The sequence below is a fragment of the Ovis canadensis genome, chromosome 2 (assembly GCF_042477335.2).
Source record: "Ovis canadensis isolate MfBH-ARS-UI-01 breed Bighorn chromosome 2, ARS-UI_OviCan_v2, whole genome shotgun sequence".
Classification (NCBI taxonomy): domain Eukaryota; kingdom Metazoa; phylum Chordata; class Mammalia; order Artiodactyla; family Bovidae; genus Ovis; species Ovis canadensis.
The window spans coordinates 128042807-128057072 of record NC_091246.1 but is presented as its reverse complement, the minus strand read 5'-3'; the positions used below and the strand labels follow the sequence as shown (position 1 = coordinate 128057072).

The window sequence follows — 14266 nt, the reverse complement described above, 5'->3', positions numbered from 1 at the left end:
TTTTGGTGCAAATTCGGCTTTGGAAAGTGATTTGACGTTTCTTCTTAGTCTAACCACGGAGCTGGTCGTCACCAGTTTTGTATAAAATCCACTTTCTATCACAGGTCACAATATGATTAAGCAATGGTTCATTGTTGTTGCATAGAATAAGAGAAGATGATGCTTCAAAAGGACTATTATTTTGATTTTTGGTCAGCTCATGAGGCACGTACTTACCTAGCTTTTTCACCTTTCCAATTTGCTTCAAATGCCAGACAAGTATAGAATGGTCAGCGTTGAGTTCTTCAACTTCTTGTGTGGTTGTAAGAGGATCCGCTTTGATGATCCTTTCAGTTGGTGGTTGTCAACTTCTGATGGCCGGCCACTACGCTCCTCATCTTTAAGGCTCTCATCTCATTTTCAAAACTTCTTGAATTACCAACAGCCTGTATGTTCATCAGCAGTTCCTTGGCCAAATGCTTTGTTGATGTTGTGAATTGTCTCTGCTGCTGTCTGTGACCTACTTTGAACTTGAATAAGAAAGTCACTCAGTTTTGCTTTTTGTCTAACATGATTTCCATAGTCTAAAATAAATATAAAATACACAGCAAGTATTAAGTCATTAGCAAAAAAACGTAAAGCGAGAAATGCACATTGAAATGATGTATAACATAACTCCATTTATTTAAGGATGTATTCCAGTATCAAATGGCACCACCCTAATATTAATTACTTTTACACCAACCTAATATTAATTACTGCTCTATTGATTTTATGTTATAAGTCAGTTTAATTCAGTATTTCAGCTGCTGTTCAAGCCCTGCCATTGTTCAAGGCAGGTGGTCATCACTGAGGGGATACAAAGCACAGACAGCCCTGTTCCCTGTCATGTTTTCTTTGAGGGCATAAAAAAGTTCCTAATTCTTTTGTGATCCATTGTACCTGTCTGTATGGTTTCTCATGCAATTTTCTGCTTAGAAAGAGCTTTGTCAAATTAAGCCTGGGTAAGCCTATTGGGCTATAGTCCATGGGATCACAAAGTCAGACACAACTGAAGTGACTTAGCACAAACGCACGCATATAATATGAGATAGAGTTCTGATTTCATTTTTCCTGATTGTGAACCAGTGGTACCAGCTACGTGTGAAGACTAATGCATTCTGTTCTTGTTGATTTGGATGCTATCTGCTGTCATTCTAAGGATTCTAGGTACAGTTGATCCTTGGACAGTATATTAAGAGTGCTGACCCTCTGCACACTCAAAACTTCATCTATAACTAATTACACTTGACCTCTGTATCAACAGTTCTGGTTGTGAACCAACCTCAGGTTGTGTAGTGCTATAGTACTTTCTGTGGGGGAAAAAAAATCCATGTATAAGTAGATTTGCACAGTTCAAACCCATGTTGTTCAAGAGTCAACTGTGTTTGTATTTTGGTTTTGTTTCAAAAACAGAAAAAAGTGTTTTTTTTTTAGAGCACAAAATTCAAAAATTTTTTTGTTTCAGAAAAAGAGAAATTTAAAGGTCCACAGGCAACTGTATCCCTATGGCTGATTCATGTTGATATATGGCAGAAACGAACACAATATTATAGTTATCCTTCAATTAAGAATAAATAAATTTTAGAAAACTAAAAAAAAATCCACAGGCATCTATAAAGCTTTTACCTTTGGGAATGTGTGTTTGGGTGGTGTAGCCTTCTTCATTGGTGCTGATTTTTACTCAGTATTCATTCAGAAGATTCTTATCTACCTGGATGGATGAAAAAATTAGTGTTATGAAAGTGTTTGTCATTGATAATAGGGTAAAGTTTTCATATAAATTTTAGCCTTTTAGATGTTGTCTTAAAATCACTGGTGAAGAACTTTCAGTCTATGTCTAAATCTAATCCTTATTATGTACATGGAGAGCTTTATAGAATGGTATTTGAATTTTAAAAAACTATTACTATTAACATAGTTTTTCTATTCTCTTTTAAGACTTAATTGTAGGAGCTTTTGGTGTAGATAGAGCTGTATTATACAGGTAAGACTTTCCATATCTGTTAATACAGGAATGTTATGAATTATATGAAAGTTTTATAGTTAAGTACCAGTGCTTAAATTTCATTTTAATTTTCTTGAAGTAATGATAAAATTTGTTCTTTCTATTCAAGATTCACTTCAGGCAAGGAGTAGTGATACAAGGAGATCCTCAGAATAGAGAAAGCAGTAGATTTTTTTTTATTAGAAAAGCATTAAGAATTTTCCATCTTTGTTCTTTAAATTTGTTCAAAGATGTTCTCCTATGTTTATCGATTTTATGAATTTAAAAGTATACGAGTTACATTTAAAAGTATAAAAGTTACATTTTCCTCTAAGGGACAAGAAATTAACTTGGTATTTGTGCCACAGTATTCTGAGACCACCGGGGAAGGATGTAATGACTCCCAAAATAAACGTTTTTATCAGAGTAATGTGTGTAAATCTACATATCTCTAGTTCCCAGCTTCGTACGTATTTCCAATAATTCTCTGTGTTTCATCAGTTCCCCATGCCTTACGGTATCATCTGGCATCACAAGTAGATTAAGATGTTTACACTTCTATGGACTGTGTTTATACATGGTAGGAAAACTAACGCTCTTGCATAGTATAGGTCAACTTGATTGTGCCTCTCAGAGCAGCTTGGGACCATACAGATTCTAGGATTTGTCATGATTAGAAAAGCACACTGACCTGAGCCTGCTATATATTTTTACAGAGCATAAACATGTACATCTGAACTTTGGAAAACTATATTTATTTTAATTTATTGTTTAGTTTTAAAAATTGCTATTATAGTAATAGCAGTAATACAGGCAAATGGTAAAATGTCAAGCAATATAAAAAGGGCATACAATAAAAAATACATACTTCCTCTCACACCAGTTACTAGTTCATTAGTATATCCTACCAGAAACATTCTGTGCATTACAAAATTGTGTGTGTGTATGTGTGCATGCATGCTTTCACATTTTTTTTTTCTATCATAATAAAATTCTCTCCTGGCTCATATCATCCCATATTAGTGCAGATGGCTTTACAGCACTCATCTCCCTCTTGTATTGCAACTGCATTAGGTAGCTATCCCCCGACTTGTATAACCATCCTGCTTTAATGGGCTGTGTTTAGACAGGCTGTGACCAGTGGTCCTGCTTTGCTTGGAATTGAGGGGGCTTTACCAGGTCATGGAACTTTCACTGATAAAATCAAGACAGTCTGGGGATATTTGGTCTTTCTAAGTTTGATTGTTTCTGTTCTTTTTTCTGTTACAAACACTGCTTTAGTGAATATTGCACTGTATACACCATGAATGTGAACCTAAAGTACTTAGATCAATGTAACATTTTAAATAACTTTTTTCTTTTTTTTTTTGAAAACCAGGGCCAGACCAGTTATCACTGTAAATGCTGGCCTTGAAGTGTACCCTAGCATTTTAAATCAAGAAAATAAAACCTGCCCTCTGCCTGGGACAGATCTCAAAGTTTCCTGGTAAGGGTTTTTGTTTAATAATAGTTATAATTATTGGTTCAATCATCATAAAAATAATTGAAAATGGGGGAGTGGGCTGAAATATTACTAAAACAGTTTCTATGGATATACTCTATTTTCTTGTCATAGATTGAATTTACAAATATTGTTCCAAAGAGGGTACATATAAGCCTCTAGAAATATTCTATGAACTAGTATAAAACTAATTTTTGAAAAATGAATATATCAAAAGTAAAAAAGCCAGTGAACATTTTGATTTTGATTTTTAAAAGCTAATGATGTTTTTCAGATTTAGTATCTGTGACTAATTGTATGAAAATAATTATTTTGCTTGAAGGTATTGGTCTTCTGTTCTTTTACTAATTTCTGAAGAAAAATGTAACTTTTTTGGTAAGCTTAATGTCTGAAATTTTTCTCTATTTCTCAAGTTTCCATTTTTTATTACTTTTCACTATATTGTGTGATTTTTTTTTTGCTATTTTTTATTCTATTTGTATTTATAATTTTCTTAAGATTTTTTCCTTTAAACTGACTGATGTTTTACTTTAAAACATTAAAATAAAATGGAGAAACCAGTCTTTCTCATACATGTCAACATAAATATAAAATTAATAATGAAAAGTCCTGATTCATATAAACTGACTGTAAGTACCAAACTTTGGGAAACAATGCTCATGTTTCTTACTTACACAGAAAAATCAAAGAGAACTTATATATGAAAGGTAGAATGATTGGAAGCTGGGAAGATTTTACTTCAAATGATCTAATGGAAAGATATTTTTCCTGATTTTGTTTTTGAAGTATTTATTGTTGTTATTTTTCAAAATTTTGTTTATAATATATATATTAAACAAACATGTAGATAATAAAAATTTTATTTCTTTCATCAGAGTGCATTAAAATTTCAATAATATTTGGTCTTCATTTTCATTGATTGGCAGTGACATTTTCAAGGTTTTTGCTTATTCTGGTAACAATGTGAAGGCTTTGAATATGTTAACTAGAGCAGTAGCTTTCATGTGTTTTTGATTATAGGATGAAATACATTTTACATCATAATCCAGTAAACATACATTTTTAAAACTTAAGTTTCATGAAATCTTACCCTTGAAACTTACGTCAATTTTACACATATATTTTTTTAAAGATGCTGGCCACAACCCAGTAAACTGATGTCATGACCTAGTAATAAGCTGTGAAAAATGCTGTTCTAGAGGAGCTCACTAATTAAAGGGAGCTTTGTGGGGCTTTTAAATAAGTGAGATATTTATTTTAAATCTGGACTGTCATTTTCCTCATTTAGATTTATCAAAGAGATTCTATAAACTTCAGAGGTGGTTAGGAATTTTTTTTTCTTTTTTGTCTCATTAAAGTATCATGAGTGCCTAAATTACTTAAGAATAAGTTAAAATATTCTGTTTAGTTTCATATATAATAGTAATATTGATATAAAGAAAAATACAAGGCTTCATAATATAAGCCAAGTATTAGAAATGTAAGATTTAAAAAAGAAGAAATGTGAGATTTAGGTTATATTAAAAAATATTTAAACGATTATGGGATTTGTATGTATTTTTTATTTTTTTACAGTTTTAATGTCAGGTTTTGCTTAAAGGCAGATGGCAAAGGAGCACTTCCTACAAAGCTTGGTAAGTATTTTATGGAAAAATTATGTATAATGGTGCTGCATACGCGGCACTTAAAAAACGTTTTAGGATATTTGAATAACTATTCAGATAGTTGTTATTTTTTTTTAATTTGAATGTTTATGTTAAAGACGTTTAAAATTACAACAAAATTATTTTGTTTGGCAGCTGTTAAGCCAGTTCAGAGATAATACATTTACTTATTGGCATTCTGAAAAATCAGTGATAAGGCCTTGAGAAAGTTAAAGTTACCCATGTGAGAAAAATGAACTTCAGGAAAAATTAATCTCATTGTTTATAAAGTCAGTTACCTACTGAGAAGTTTATATTTTATGTGTTGGAGAAACCCTGGTAATTTCAGGAGTAGAGGTGATTTAGAAAGAGAGAAGGAGAAAAAGTTTTGACCACTAAATTTAACCCACAGAGAAAATACTAACTTCACTCTTTTTTTCCAAAAAATTGTTTATGTGATTCTGAAAGCAAGGTAGGAGAATTCAGTAACTGTTGTGGAGATTTGTCGGTGTAAATGCCAAGAAAGAACAGTGAAGCTCTTACTAGAGGACTGAGTCTGTTGGGAGGTGTGTTTGTCTGAAGTTCACACAGGGTAGCAAGGAAGGTAATTTTTCAGTTAAGACCTGAAGGAAATGAAGGAGCTACGGGATACCTGGACAAGAATTTTGCAGAGGAAATGGCAGTTTCAAGAGGCTAGAGGCAGGCGCTTGCTGTCTCTCAAAGAGCGGATGGAACAGAACTGGAAGCAAAATAATCCTGGGTTTTCACTCAGATTTGTTATGAAGTTCAGCATTTAGGGGACCTTGAAAGGAGACTTGTGGTTTTAAAGATCTGCATTCTTATCTCCTTTGAAGAACCTATTTAAGAAGAACTGAATCTTAAAAGCTAGTAATCTAGCAACTGTGCTTGATTCTTGGCTGCACATTCTTTTTAAGACGATTCCTGACCTAGTCAGCTTTGTTTAGGCATTTGCTTCACGAGAGACATATTTACCTGATAGTTTGATATGGGAGCTTCATTAGAAATAGGAGTTGGCAATTGATACAAACTGCTCATTCATCACGGTAGCGAATGTATGGGTGCAGATTAGTAAACATTTCTTACTCACAATCAGCAGGAATGCTGCTACCTGCATTAGTGGTGGAAGTCTTAATTATTCACATATCTCATTTCTGAACTTCCTCCTCTCAGCTTAAGTTAAAAGAAAAAAAGTTTCCTTCTGTCTGCTAGTTGTTTTATCATTATCTAGTGTCTGAATTATTAGATGATATTAAGTTGGGAATGGTTAGATTAATTATTAAATATTTATTCAGAATTAATATGTTGTGGTCTCACTATACCATATAGACTTTTTAAGAATGAATTAGAAGCAAGTTACTTCTTAAGAAATGTCTGTGTATCTGTCTTTACATGAAAACTTGAGATGTTTAGGACAGGTAGGTGTCCATAAAGATTATGTTGGTTATAAATCCTTTGGTTTGTATAGACTTCCAGGTGGAGCTTCTTTTGGATAAACTCAAGCAGAAAGGAGCAATTCGACGAGCACTCTTTCTCCATAACAGGTCCCCGGGTCACTCCAAGAACATGACCATCTCAAGGGGGGGACAGATGCAGTGTGAGGAGCTGATCGCATATCTGCGGGTAAGACATACTTTTATGTTCCTTATCTTTCTATGTATTATTTTTTCATCTGAATGATTTTTCCTTTCTGTAAAATGTTTTTGGTGGTGAATAAACAAGAAAACAGAAAAATGCAGTTGAGGAAACTGGGCTTTTTAAAGAGTCAGACTTGAGTAATGGACATTGACTCTTGTCAGACTGGATATCACACGTGGCCTTATTAAATTATGACATACGTATTACGGGACTCTCAAGACCATAAAAGAAATCCACGCCTACCCAATTAATCAATTAAAAACTCCATTGGCTAAACCTGACTTGTGAGTTGTAAGCAAGTGTGTGAGTCAGGGTAGCTAGGTGGGGAGGCATGGAATCTGGGGACGGGGGGTGGGGCGGCAATACTTGCAGACACCAGTATGGGGTTTCAGACTCACCCGGGGCCTGCTGCAAGCTAGGGGTCTGACCTGAACCTCCTGTATTAGGTCTAGATTTTTCCACAGGGCTAAAGTGTCCCCAAAACAAAGATGACCCTGACTCTTGCAAGAGTAAGTGCAAGTTTTCACCAGAACAATCTAGTACAGGTCGCACAGGTTAAGTTCAAATCAAATAGGAATTCATTTCTAAAGTACTAAAGAAACAGAAAGTAAGCCATTAGAAGACACAGCAAACAAATCTTAGTCCTAGAAAAGTGAAGTCAAAGTCGCTCATTTGTGTGTGCCGCTTTGCCACCCCATGGAAAGACTTGAGATTTAGAATTATCAGTTACAAAGTATAAATGTATATAAAATATTGAAAGAAATAAAGGGTGAAATTTGATTTAAAAGATAAAGGTATCAGTAAATATATAGAAGACTCAACATAATTAATAAACTCTATATAGAACTTGGCATCCAACATTTACAGAATATAAAAGTTCCCCATATACATATAGGAAGTCTGAACAAATTTGAGAAAATTGAAATCACAGAATATATTCTATTTGATTATAGTGCAATTTTAAGAAATCAGTAACAAATTTAAATTGAGAATTAGGAATTGTGATTTTAAGCAACTTATAGAAAAAAAAATCATACTAGAAATTTACTTAGAAGTGAATTATAATGAAAATATCAGTATATGTAGGATATCCCAAAAGCATAATGTAGAGGTAAATGTATGTAGCCTTAAATACTATTTAATTTAAATGAAAGCTTGAGGGAAAAAATGAAGGGGAAAATAAACCCAAAAAAACCTCCACAAAATTAAAAATTTAAAAAGGACATTCCTGGTGACTCAGCAGTAAAGAATCTGCCTAGAGTGTGGGAGACCCCGGGTTCAATCCCTGGGTTGGGAAGATGCTCAGGAGAAGAGAATGGCTACCCACTCTGGTATTCTTGCCTGGGAAATCCCATGAACAGAGGAATTTGGAGAGGTAGCAAATGGGGTAGCAAAGAGTTGGACATGACTGAAGCAACTTGGCTCGCAGGCACATAGATAATGGAGGAATTAAAATAATAGAATATTATGAACAACCTTGTACCAAGAAAACAAAAACATTCTTAGAAAAACATAACACAATTGTTACTTGAAGAAATAGAAAACCCAAACAATCCACTTAACCATATAAACCATTCTGAAAATTGAACTGGCAGTTTAAAAGTCTTTACAACAAACAGATCACAAGACCTAAATAGTTTTATAGGCAATATTGTCTAAGCTGTCAGGAATGAGACATTCCAATATTAAGCTCTTTAGAAAAACAAGATGCATTTCCAGTTTATTCTCTGAAGCTAATGTAATTGATACCTAGACTGGCCAAGGATAGTATAAACAAGAAGAATTCATGAGTCTTACACAAAGACAGAGATATAGAATTACTAACCAAATATAAGCAAACTCAATCCAAGCTGTTTATAAAGAAGATTAAAAAACATACCAGCTTACATGTATCCTAGAGTGGGTTAACATTAAAAGTATAGTGTAACTTCACACATGAGTAGACTGAAAACATGGCCATGTTACTTGAAGTGCAAGACAGGTTTTTGATTAGATAACTGTTCATGATATTTGCAAACAAGACAAATACCTCAAGCTTCAACTATGAAGAAATACCATTTTATACTCAAAGTCTACCAGTACCTATTGCTTGGTCCAGATGTGAATTAATGAGAATTCTTATGTGTTGCTGATGGCAGTGTAAATGCTGTAAAGATTTTGGAAGATAATACGATATTATCTTAGCTGACAAATCTCCTTTCCGCTGTGTAGAATGATACATTTTTTTTTGTAATAGCAAAAATAAACCAAAACCGCAAAGAAATCCAAAAAAGAATTGATAAACTGTGGATTTATTATAAATATTACTCAACATGGGCTTCCCTAATAGCTCAGTTGGTAAAGAATCTGCCTGCAACGCAGGAGACCCTGGTTCATTTCCTGGGTCGGGAAGATCCCCTGAGAAAGGGATGGGCCACCCCACTCCAGTATTCTTGGGTTTCCCTTGTGGCTCAGCTGGTAAAGAACCCTGCTGCAATGTGGGAGATCTGGCTTTGATCCTGGGTTGGGGAAATCCCTTTGAGAAGGGAAGGGCTACCCACTCCAGTTACTCAGCAATAAAAATTAACCTTGCTACATGCAATAATGCAAATGAATCTTCTAAAAAAGTGTTGAAGCAAATAACAGAAGAATACATATGATCTCATTTTAAAATAAACAGGAAAAGTAATCTGAAGAACGTGCTGTTATAGAGACATACACTAGAGTAAAACTACTGTGAGCAAGCTAATGGAATGATTACCTCTGGAAGGAAGACAAAGGGATGAAAAGAGCGTGTAGGTAGCTTAAGCAATATAGGTAATGTCCTGGTTATTATTTATATTGGGTGTGCGTTGGAGTCCTCATTTTATTAACAGGTCTCATATATTTTTGTGTGAATGAAATATTACATTGCAAAACAAAGTTGGTTAAGGATTCTCAGTGGATAATGATAGTCTTCTTTATGGATATCCTATTCTTATGTAAGTGTAGTTTTACAGAGAGTTTTGGTAGAATTGGATCAAGGGGTGAGTACAGCTGGCTTTGTATTGTGTGCTTACGGATTTCTATAGATAGCTTGATGTCTTAGGTTGATGTCATAATTAATTCAAAGCTTTTCCATTTTTAGGATGAATCTGAATTTAGAGATAAACTCACTCCAATTACTATTTTTATGGAGTATTGGTTGGATTATCGAACAGCTGCTGATGCAACAGGGTTGCAACCTATTCTTAACCAGTTTACCCCTGCCAATGTTAGTCGACAGGTACTGTACCTTATTATTTTGTTCTTTTATCTTTCTTTTTAACTTTACAATACTGTATTGGCTTGCCATACATCAACATGAATCAGCCACGGGTGTACATAAGTTCCCACTCCTGAATCCTCCTCCCACCTCCCTCCCCATACCATCCCTCTGGGTTATCCCAGTGCACCAACCCCAAGCATCCTGTATCCTGCATTGAACCTAGACTGGCGATTGGTTTCTTATATGATCTTATACATGTTTCAATGCCATTCTCCCAAATCATCCTGCCCTCTTCCTCTCCCACAGAGTCAAAAAGTCTGTTCTGTAATTCATTTTTTAATTAGCATAAAGGATTGCTTTTATTTTATATTTTTAATCTTTTTTACATTGGAGTATAGCAGATTAACAATGTTCAGATAGTTTCAGGTGCACAGCAAAGGGACTCAGCCGTACAAGGATTGCTTCTATAATGTTGCATTTTTAGTCAGAGAAGTCAGAGGGGAAGAGACATTCAAAGCCACTCAACTTATACGCAGAGGAAGACAGGTCACATTTTGAATACATAAAACAACAAAGTAATTCAAGGAAAACAACAAAATGCCAAGCAATATATAGAATTTTAGTATTTTGCTAAACAAGTTTATGTTATCTTTGATTTATATTTTAAAAACTAGTGTATATACACACATATACATATATAGTATATAAATCATTCTTTAGATAAAATCAAATACAGCGACAGAATTTTATAAGGAATATATTTTATATATGTTAGCTATATTTTATAGTTTTAATTTTATAATTTATAACTATCTTATATTTATTTTGCATGTAAATAGTATAGATGGTGCTTTCCACTACCCATTAGTATAGAACTTACAAACATTGTTCTTAGTTCATATTTTTTATAATTTATATTTTTAGGGGATGCACGGTCTTACTTTGATTAATAATGAACATATGAGCCTCTTATAGTCTGTTGTTCAGTTTTACAGTTTTTTCAAAAGTTAATTGTTACTTTTACATTATACATTTTGATATAGGAGTTATGATTATTTTCTGTTTATAATTCTGGAATTTTTTGGAGACTATTTATTAGTGTTAACATTAGTTTACTGGGATCACCAATCTCTTCAATACCAATATAATTTAAAGGCAGCTTATCAAATTGGCTAACTTTGGAACTGATTTGAGGGAAATAATAACTTTAATATTTGACTTTCTTCCCTTTCTCCACCTCCCCTTCTTCATCATTTGAGTCTTTGTTTCCTTTGTGTTCTACTTTTGTTTCAACAAGGACATTGTCTACTCTTAGGCATCTTTCTTTCTGTATTCTTAGTTTTATTATGGACTCTCATTTCTGTGTTAATTATCTACCCTAACATGCTTATTTACTTGTCTCTAAAATGGCGCTTTATTTCCCTGGTCATATTACTCACTTTTTTTTACTGTACACTCTTTAAAGTATTGCTTTCTAATAGAAATATAATGTGAGACACATTCGTAATTTAAATTTACTGATCAGTAACATTAAAAAAAATAGAAAACTGGTGACTGTAATTTTAATAATATATCTGTGTTAGTTTGCTAGGACTGCTGTTACAAAGTGCCACAGAATGGGTGGTGAAATAATAGAAATTTATCTTCTCACAATTCTGGAGGCTTAAAGTCGGAGATCAAAGTGTGGGCAGTATTGGTTTTCTCTGAAGCTTTTCCCACTGGCTTGTAGTGGTCACTTTCTCCCTGTGTCTTTATGTGATCTCCCTTCTGTGTCTGTGTTCTAATCTCCTTATAAAGTACCAGTCGTATTGGATTAGGGCTTCCCTCATAGCTCAGTCGGTAAAGAATCTGCTTGCAATGCAGGAGACCTGGGTTCGATCCTGGATTGGGAAGATCCCATGGAGAAGGCAATGGCATCCCACTCCAGTACTCTTGCCTGGAAAATCCCATGGATGGAGGAGCCTGGTAGGCTGCAGTCCATGGGGTCACAAAGAGTCGGACACGACTGAGCGACTTCACTTTCACTTTCATGCATTGGAGAAGGAAATGGCAACCCACTCCAGTGTTCTTGCCTGGAGAATCCCAGGGATGGGGGAGCCTGGTGGGCTGCCGTCTATGGGGTTGCACAGAGTCGGACACGACTGAAGCGACTTAGCAGCAGCAGCAGCATGCCCCACCCCCGCCTCCTGGTTGTTCATTGAAATGTGTATTAAGTTCTTACTCTGTAAGATACTAAGTATATAACTGTAGAGATTTAGTTCTCTGTGAATGAAAGATAGTGTTCTTTGTCCATTTCTGAAGCTATTCTTTCCTGAGAGTGTATTTTAATGCTGTAGTTGCACCAATGCCAGCTTAATCCTTTTTCTTCAGTGTAGAGTGGTAGTTAGTCAAATATCCCTCTATTGTAGTTTATTAATATTCATAATACTTCTCATTTCAAACTTCAGATACTCATCATTCTAGCTGGGACTTTTAATACACACCATATCACATATCATTAAATCCACTCTTAGTTCATGAACTAAGTTGGTAGTTGATTGTCTTTGGTATGACTTGTATAGTTACGTCAAAGTTCTTCTAATAATCCTGACCTTTTCCCCCCAACTTCTTGAAGCACATAGCAGCTGTTTACATCTAGGTCAGTGAATTAGTTAACGTGTATTGTTGGGTTTCATCCCAATTACATTGTCAGTTCAGATCTCTATCATTTAATTTTATTCTGGGAAGCCATATATCCCTGTAACTTGAAAGCATACAGTTTTGTTGTTATTGTTTTCAAGAAAGCCTGTCACTATTTTTCCCCTTTGAATCTTTTTCTTCTCTGTTTGCCTTAGGACCTGAAGCCCTTTGGATGTTAACAATAGACAAACCAATAATGGCTTAATCATTTTTTTCTTTCCTCTTTTATTAATTTTTAGGTTTCTTATTTCATATCCTGCCCAACTTCTGCTTCCTCCACTATGTCTTTCTGTTGGATTTTCCACAGTGTTCCGGCTGACACATCATATGGTTATATCTGGAGGGAGAAAGTGTTGAGGTCTTGCTTATTGTATCTGTCTTGGATCTGCTGACCTAATGCTTCTGGTTCCTTTTTCTTTCTCTCTTTCCAGATGGCCATGCCAATGCGGAACTCCTTGCATCCAATTTCTGTTCCGTTTGGTCTGTCTGTCTGAATTGCTGCTATGTATCCACAGGTCCTTATTCTGTGCTTCAGAGGCATAGTCTGTAATGAGAAATTCTGTAAAGGAGCTTCTTTGGCCCAAGATCACACAACTTAGCAGTAGCAGATTAAAGCCGAACTCTAATTTCAGTTTTATTTTCTATTCTACACTTCATTCCAAAGTGGTAACAGCTTAATTCGAGATAGACCTAAAAGGTTCCATCTAATTGTATTATATCCTATGAATCTTTCCCTTCCTTTTCATTCTTACTAGCTAACACTGACCTGTTTAAAAACAGGCAGCCATGATCCCTTTTGCATTCAAGTATATATATAAGTTGAGTGTATGTAAATATATACATGTATATTCATATACATCCATGTATATATTAATATACACTGTATGTGTGACCTGTATTGGTATCTATTCATGTAGAAAAAAATAAAAACTTTTTTCTAGGCTCATATTCTACTTGACTGTGGTGAAGACAATGTCTGTAAACCCAAACTGGAGGTTTCTGTAGATAGGTAAGTTTTGCTCCAAATAATAGACTGTATAATAAGAAATTGAAATGAAAGAGCACATTTTTCTATTAAAGTAATAGCAATGAGAATTAGTTAAGTTGGAGGATAATGCATGATTTTCAGTAAAGGAGTGAATATTGAGCTTTAGAAAAATAGGCTGTATGTTTCACCAGCTGCCTAGGTTAACAGATCTGTTTTCCTCAGTATGGAGTAGTGTCACAAAGTAGCATTGTATTCTCTTAAAGATTGTCTCTTAACTAAAGGATATATTACCATTTTATATGATGTATAAATTATAGCAAATATTGGAAGTATCATGACCAGGGGATTAGTTCAACTTTTAGAAAAAATCAGGAAATTAATAAGTACAAAGGGATATAAAATTATTTCCATAATAGATTTGAGTGATAGTGATAGGAGAAAGGCATCGGTATTTTCTTTTATTGGGAGAAACGTTGAGTTTGCACCCAGTGTGCTGTTTCCAGTTTGGTGTTGATCTGTGCAGTGGTCTCAAAATATCCTGAGACGCTGCTGAACATGTCAGTGCTTT

The 14266-nt window shown here is 34.5% G+C and overlaps 1 protein-coding gene across 2 annotated transcripts in view; it reads left to right on the top strand.

Moving 5' to 3' along the window:
* Positions 1–14266, top strand: part of ITGAV (integrin subunit alpha V) — a 106309-nt gene that overhangs the window by 71814 nt on the left and 20229 nt on the right. For both annotated transcript variants that reach the window (XM_069577033.1, XM_069577034.1), the window contains exons 14-19: positions 1960–2005; positions 3384–3491; positions 5082–5140; positions 6636–6790; positions 9912–10049; positions 13652–13719. In XM_069577033.1, the coding sequence (XP_069433134.1) occupies positions 1960–2005; positions 3384–3491; positions 5082–5140; positions 6636–6790; positions 9912–10049; positions 13652–13719 (574 nt within the window). The remainder of the gene's footprint in view (positions 1–1959; positions 2006–3383; positions 3492–5081; positions 5141–6635; positions 6791–9911; positions 10050–13651; positions 13720–14266) is intronic.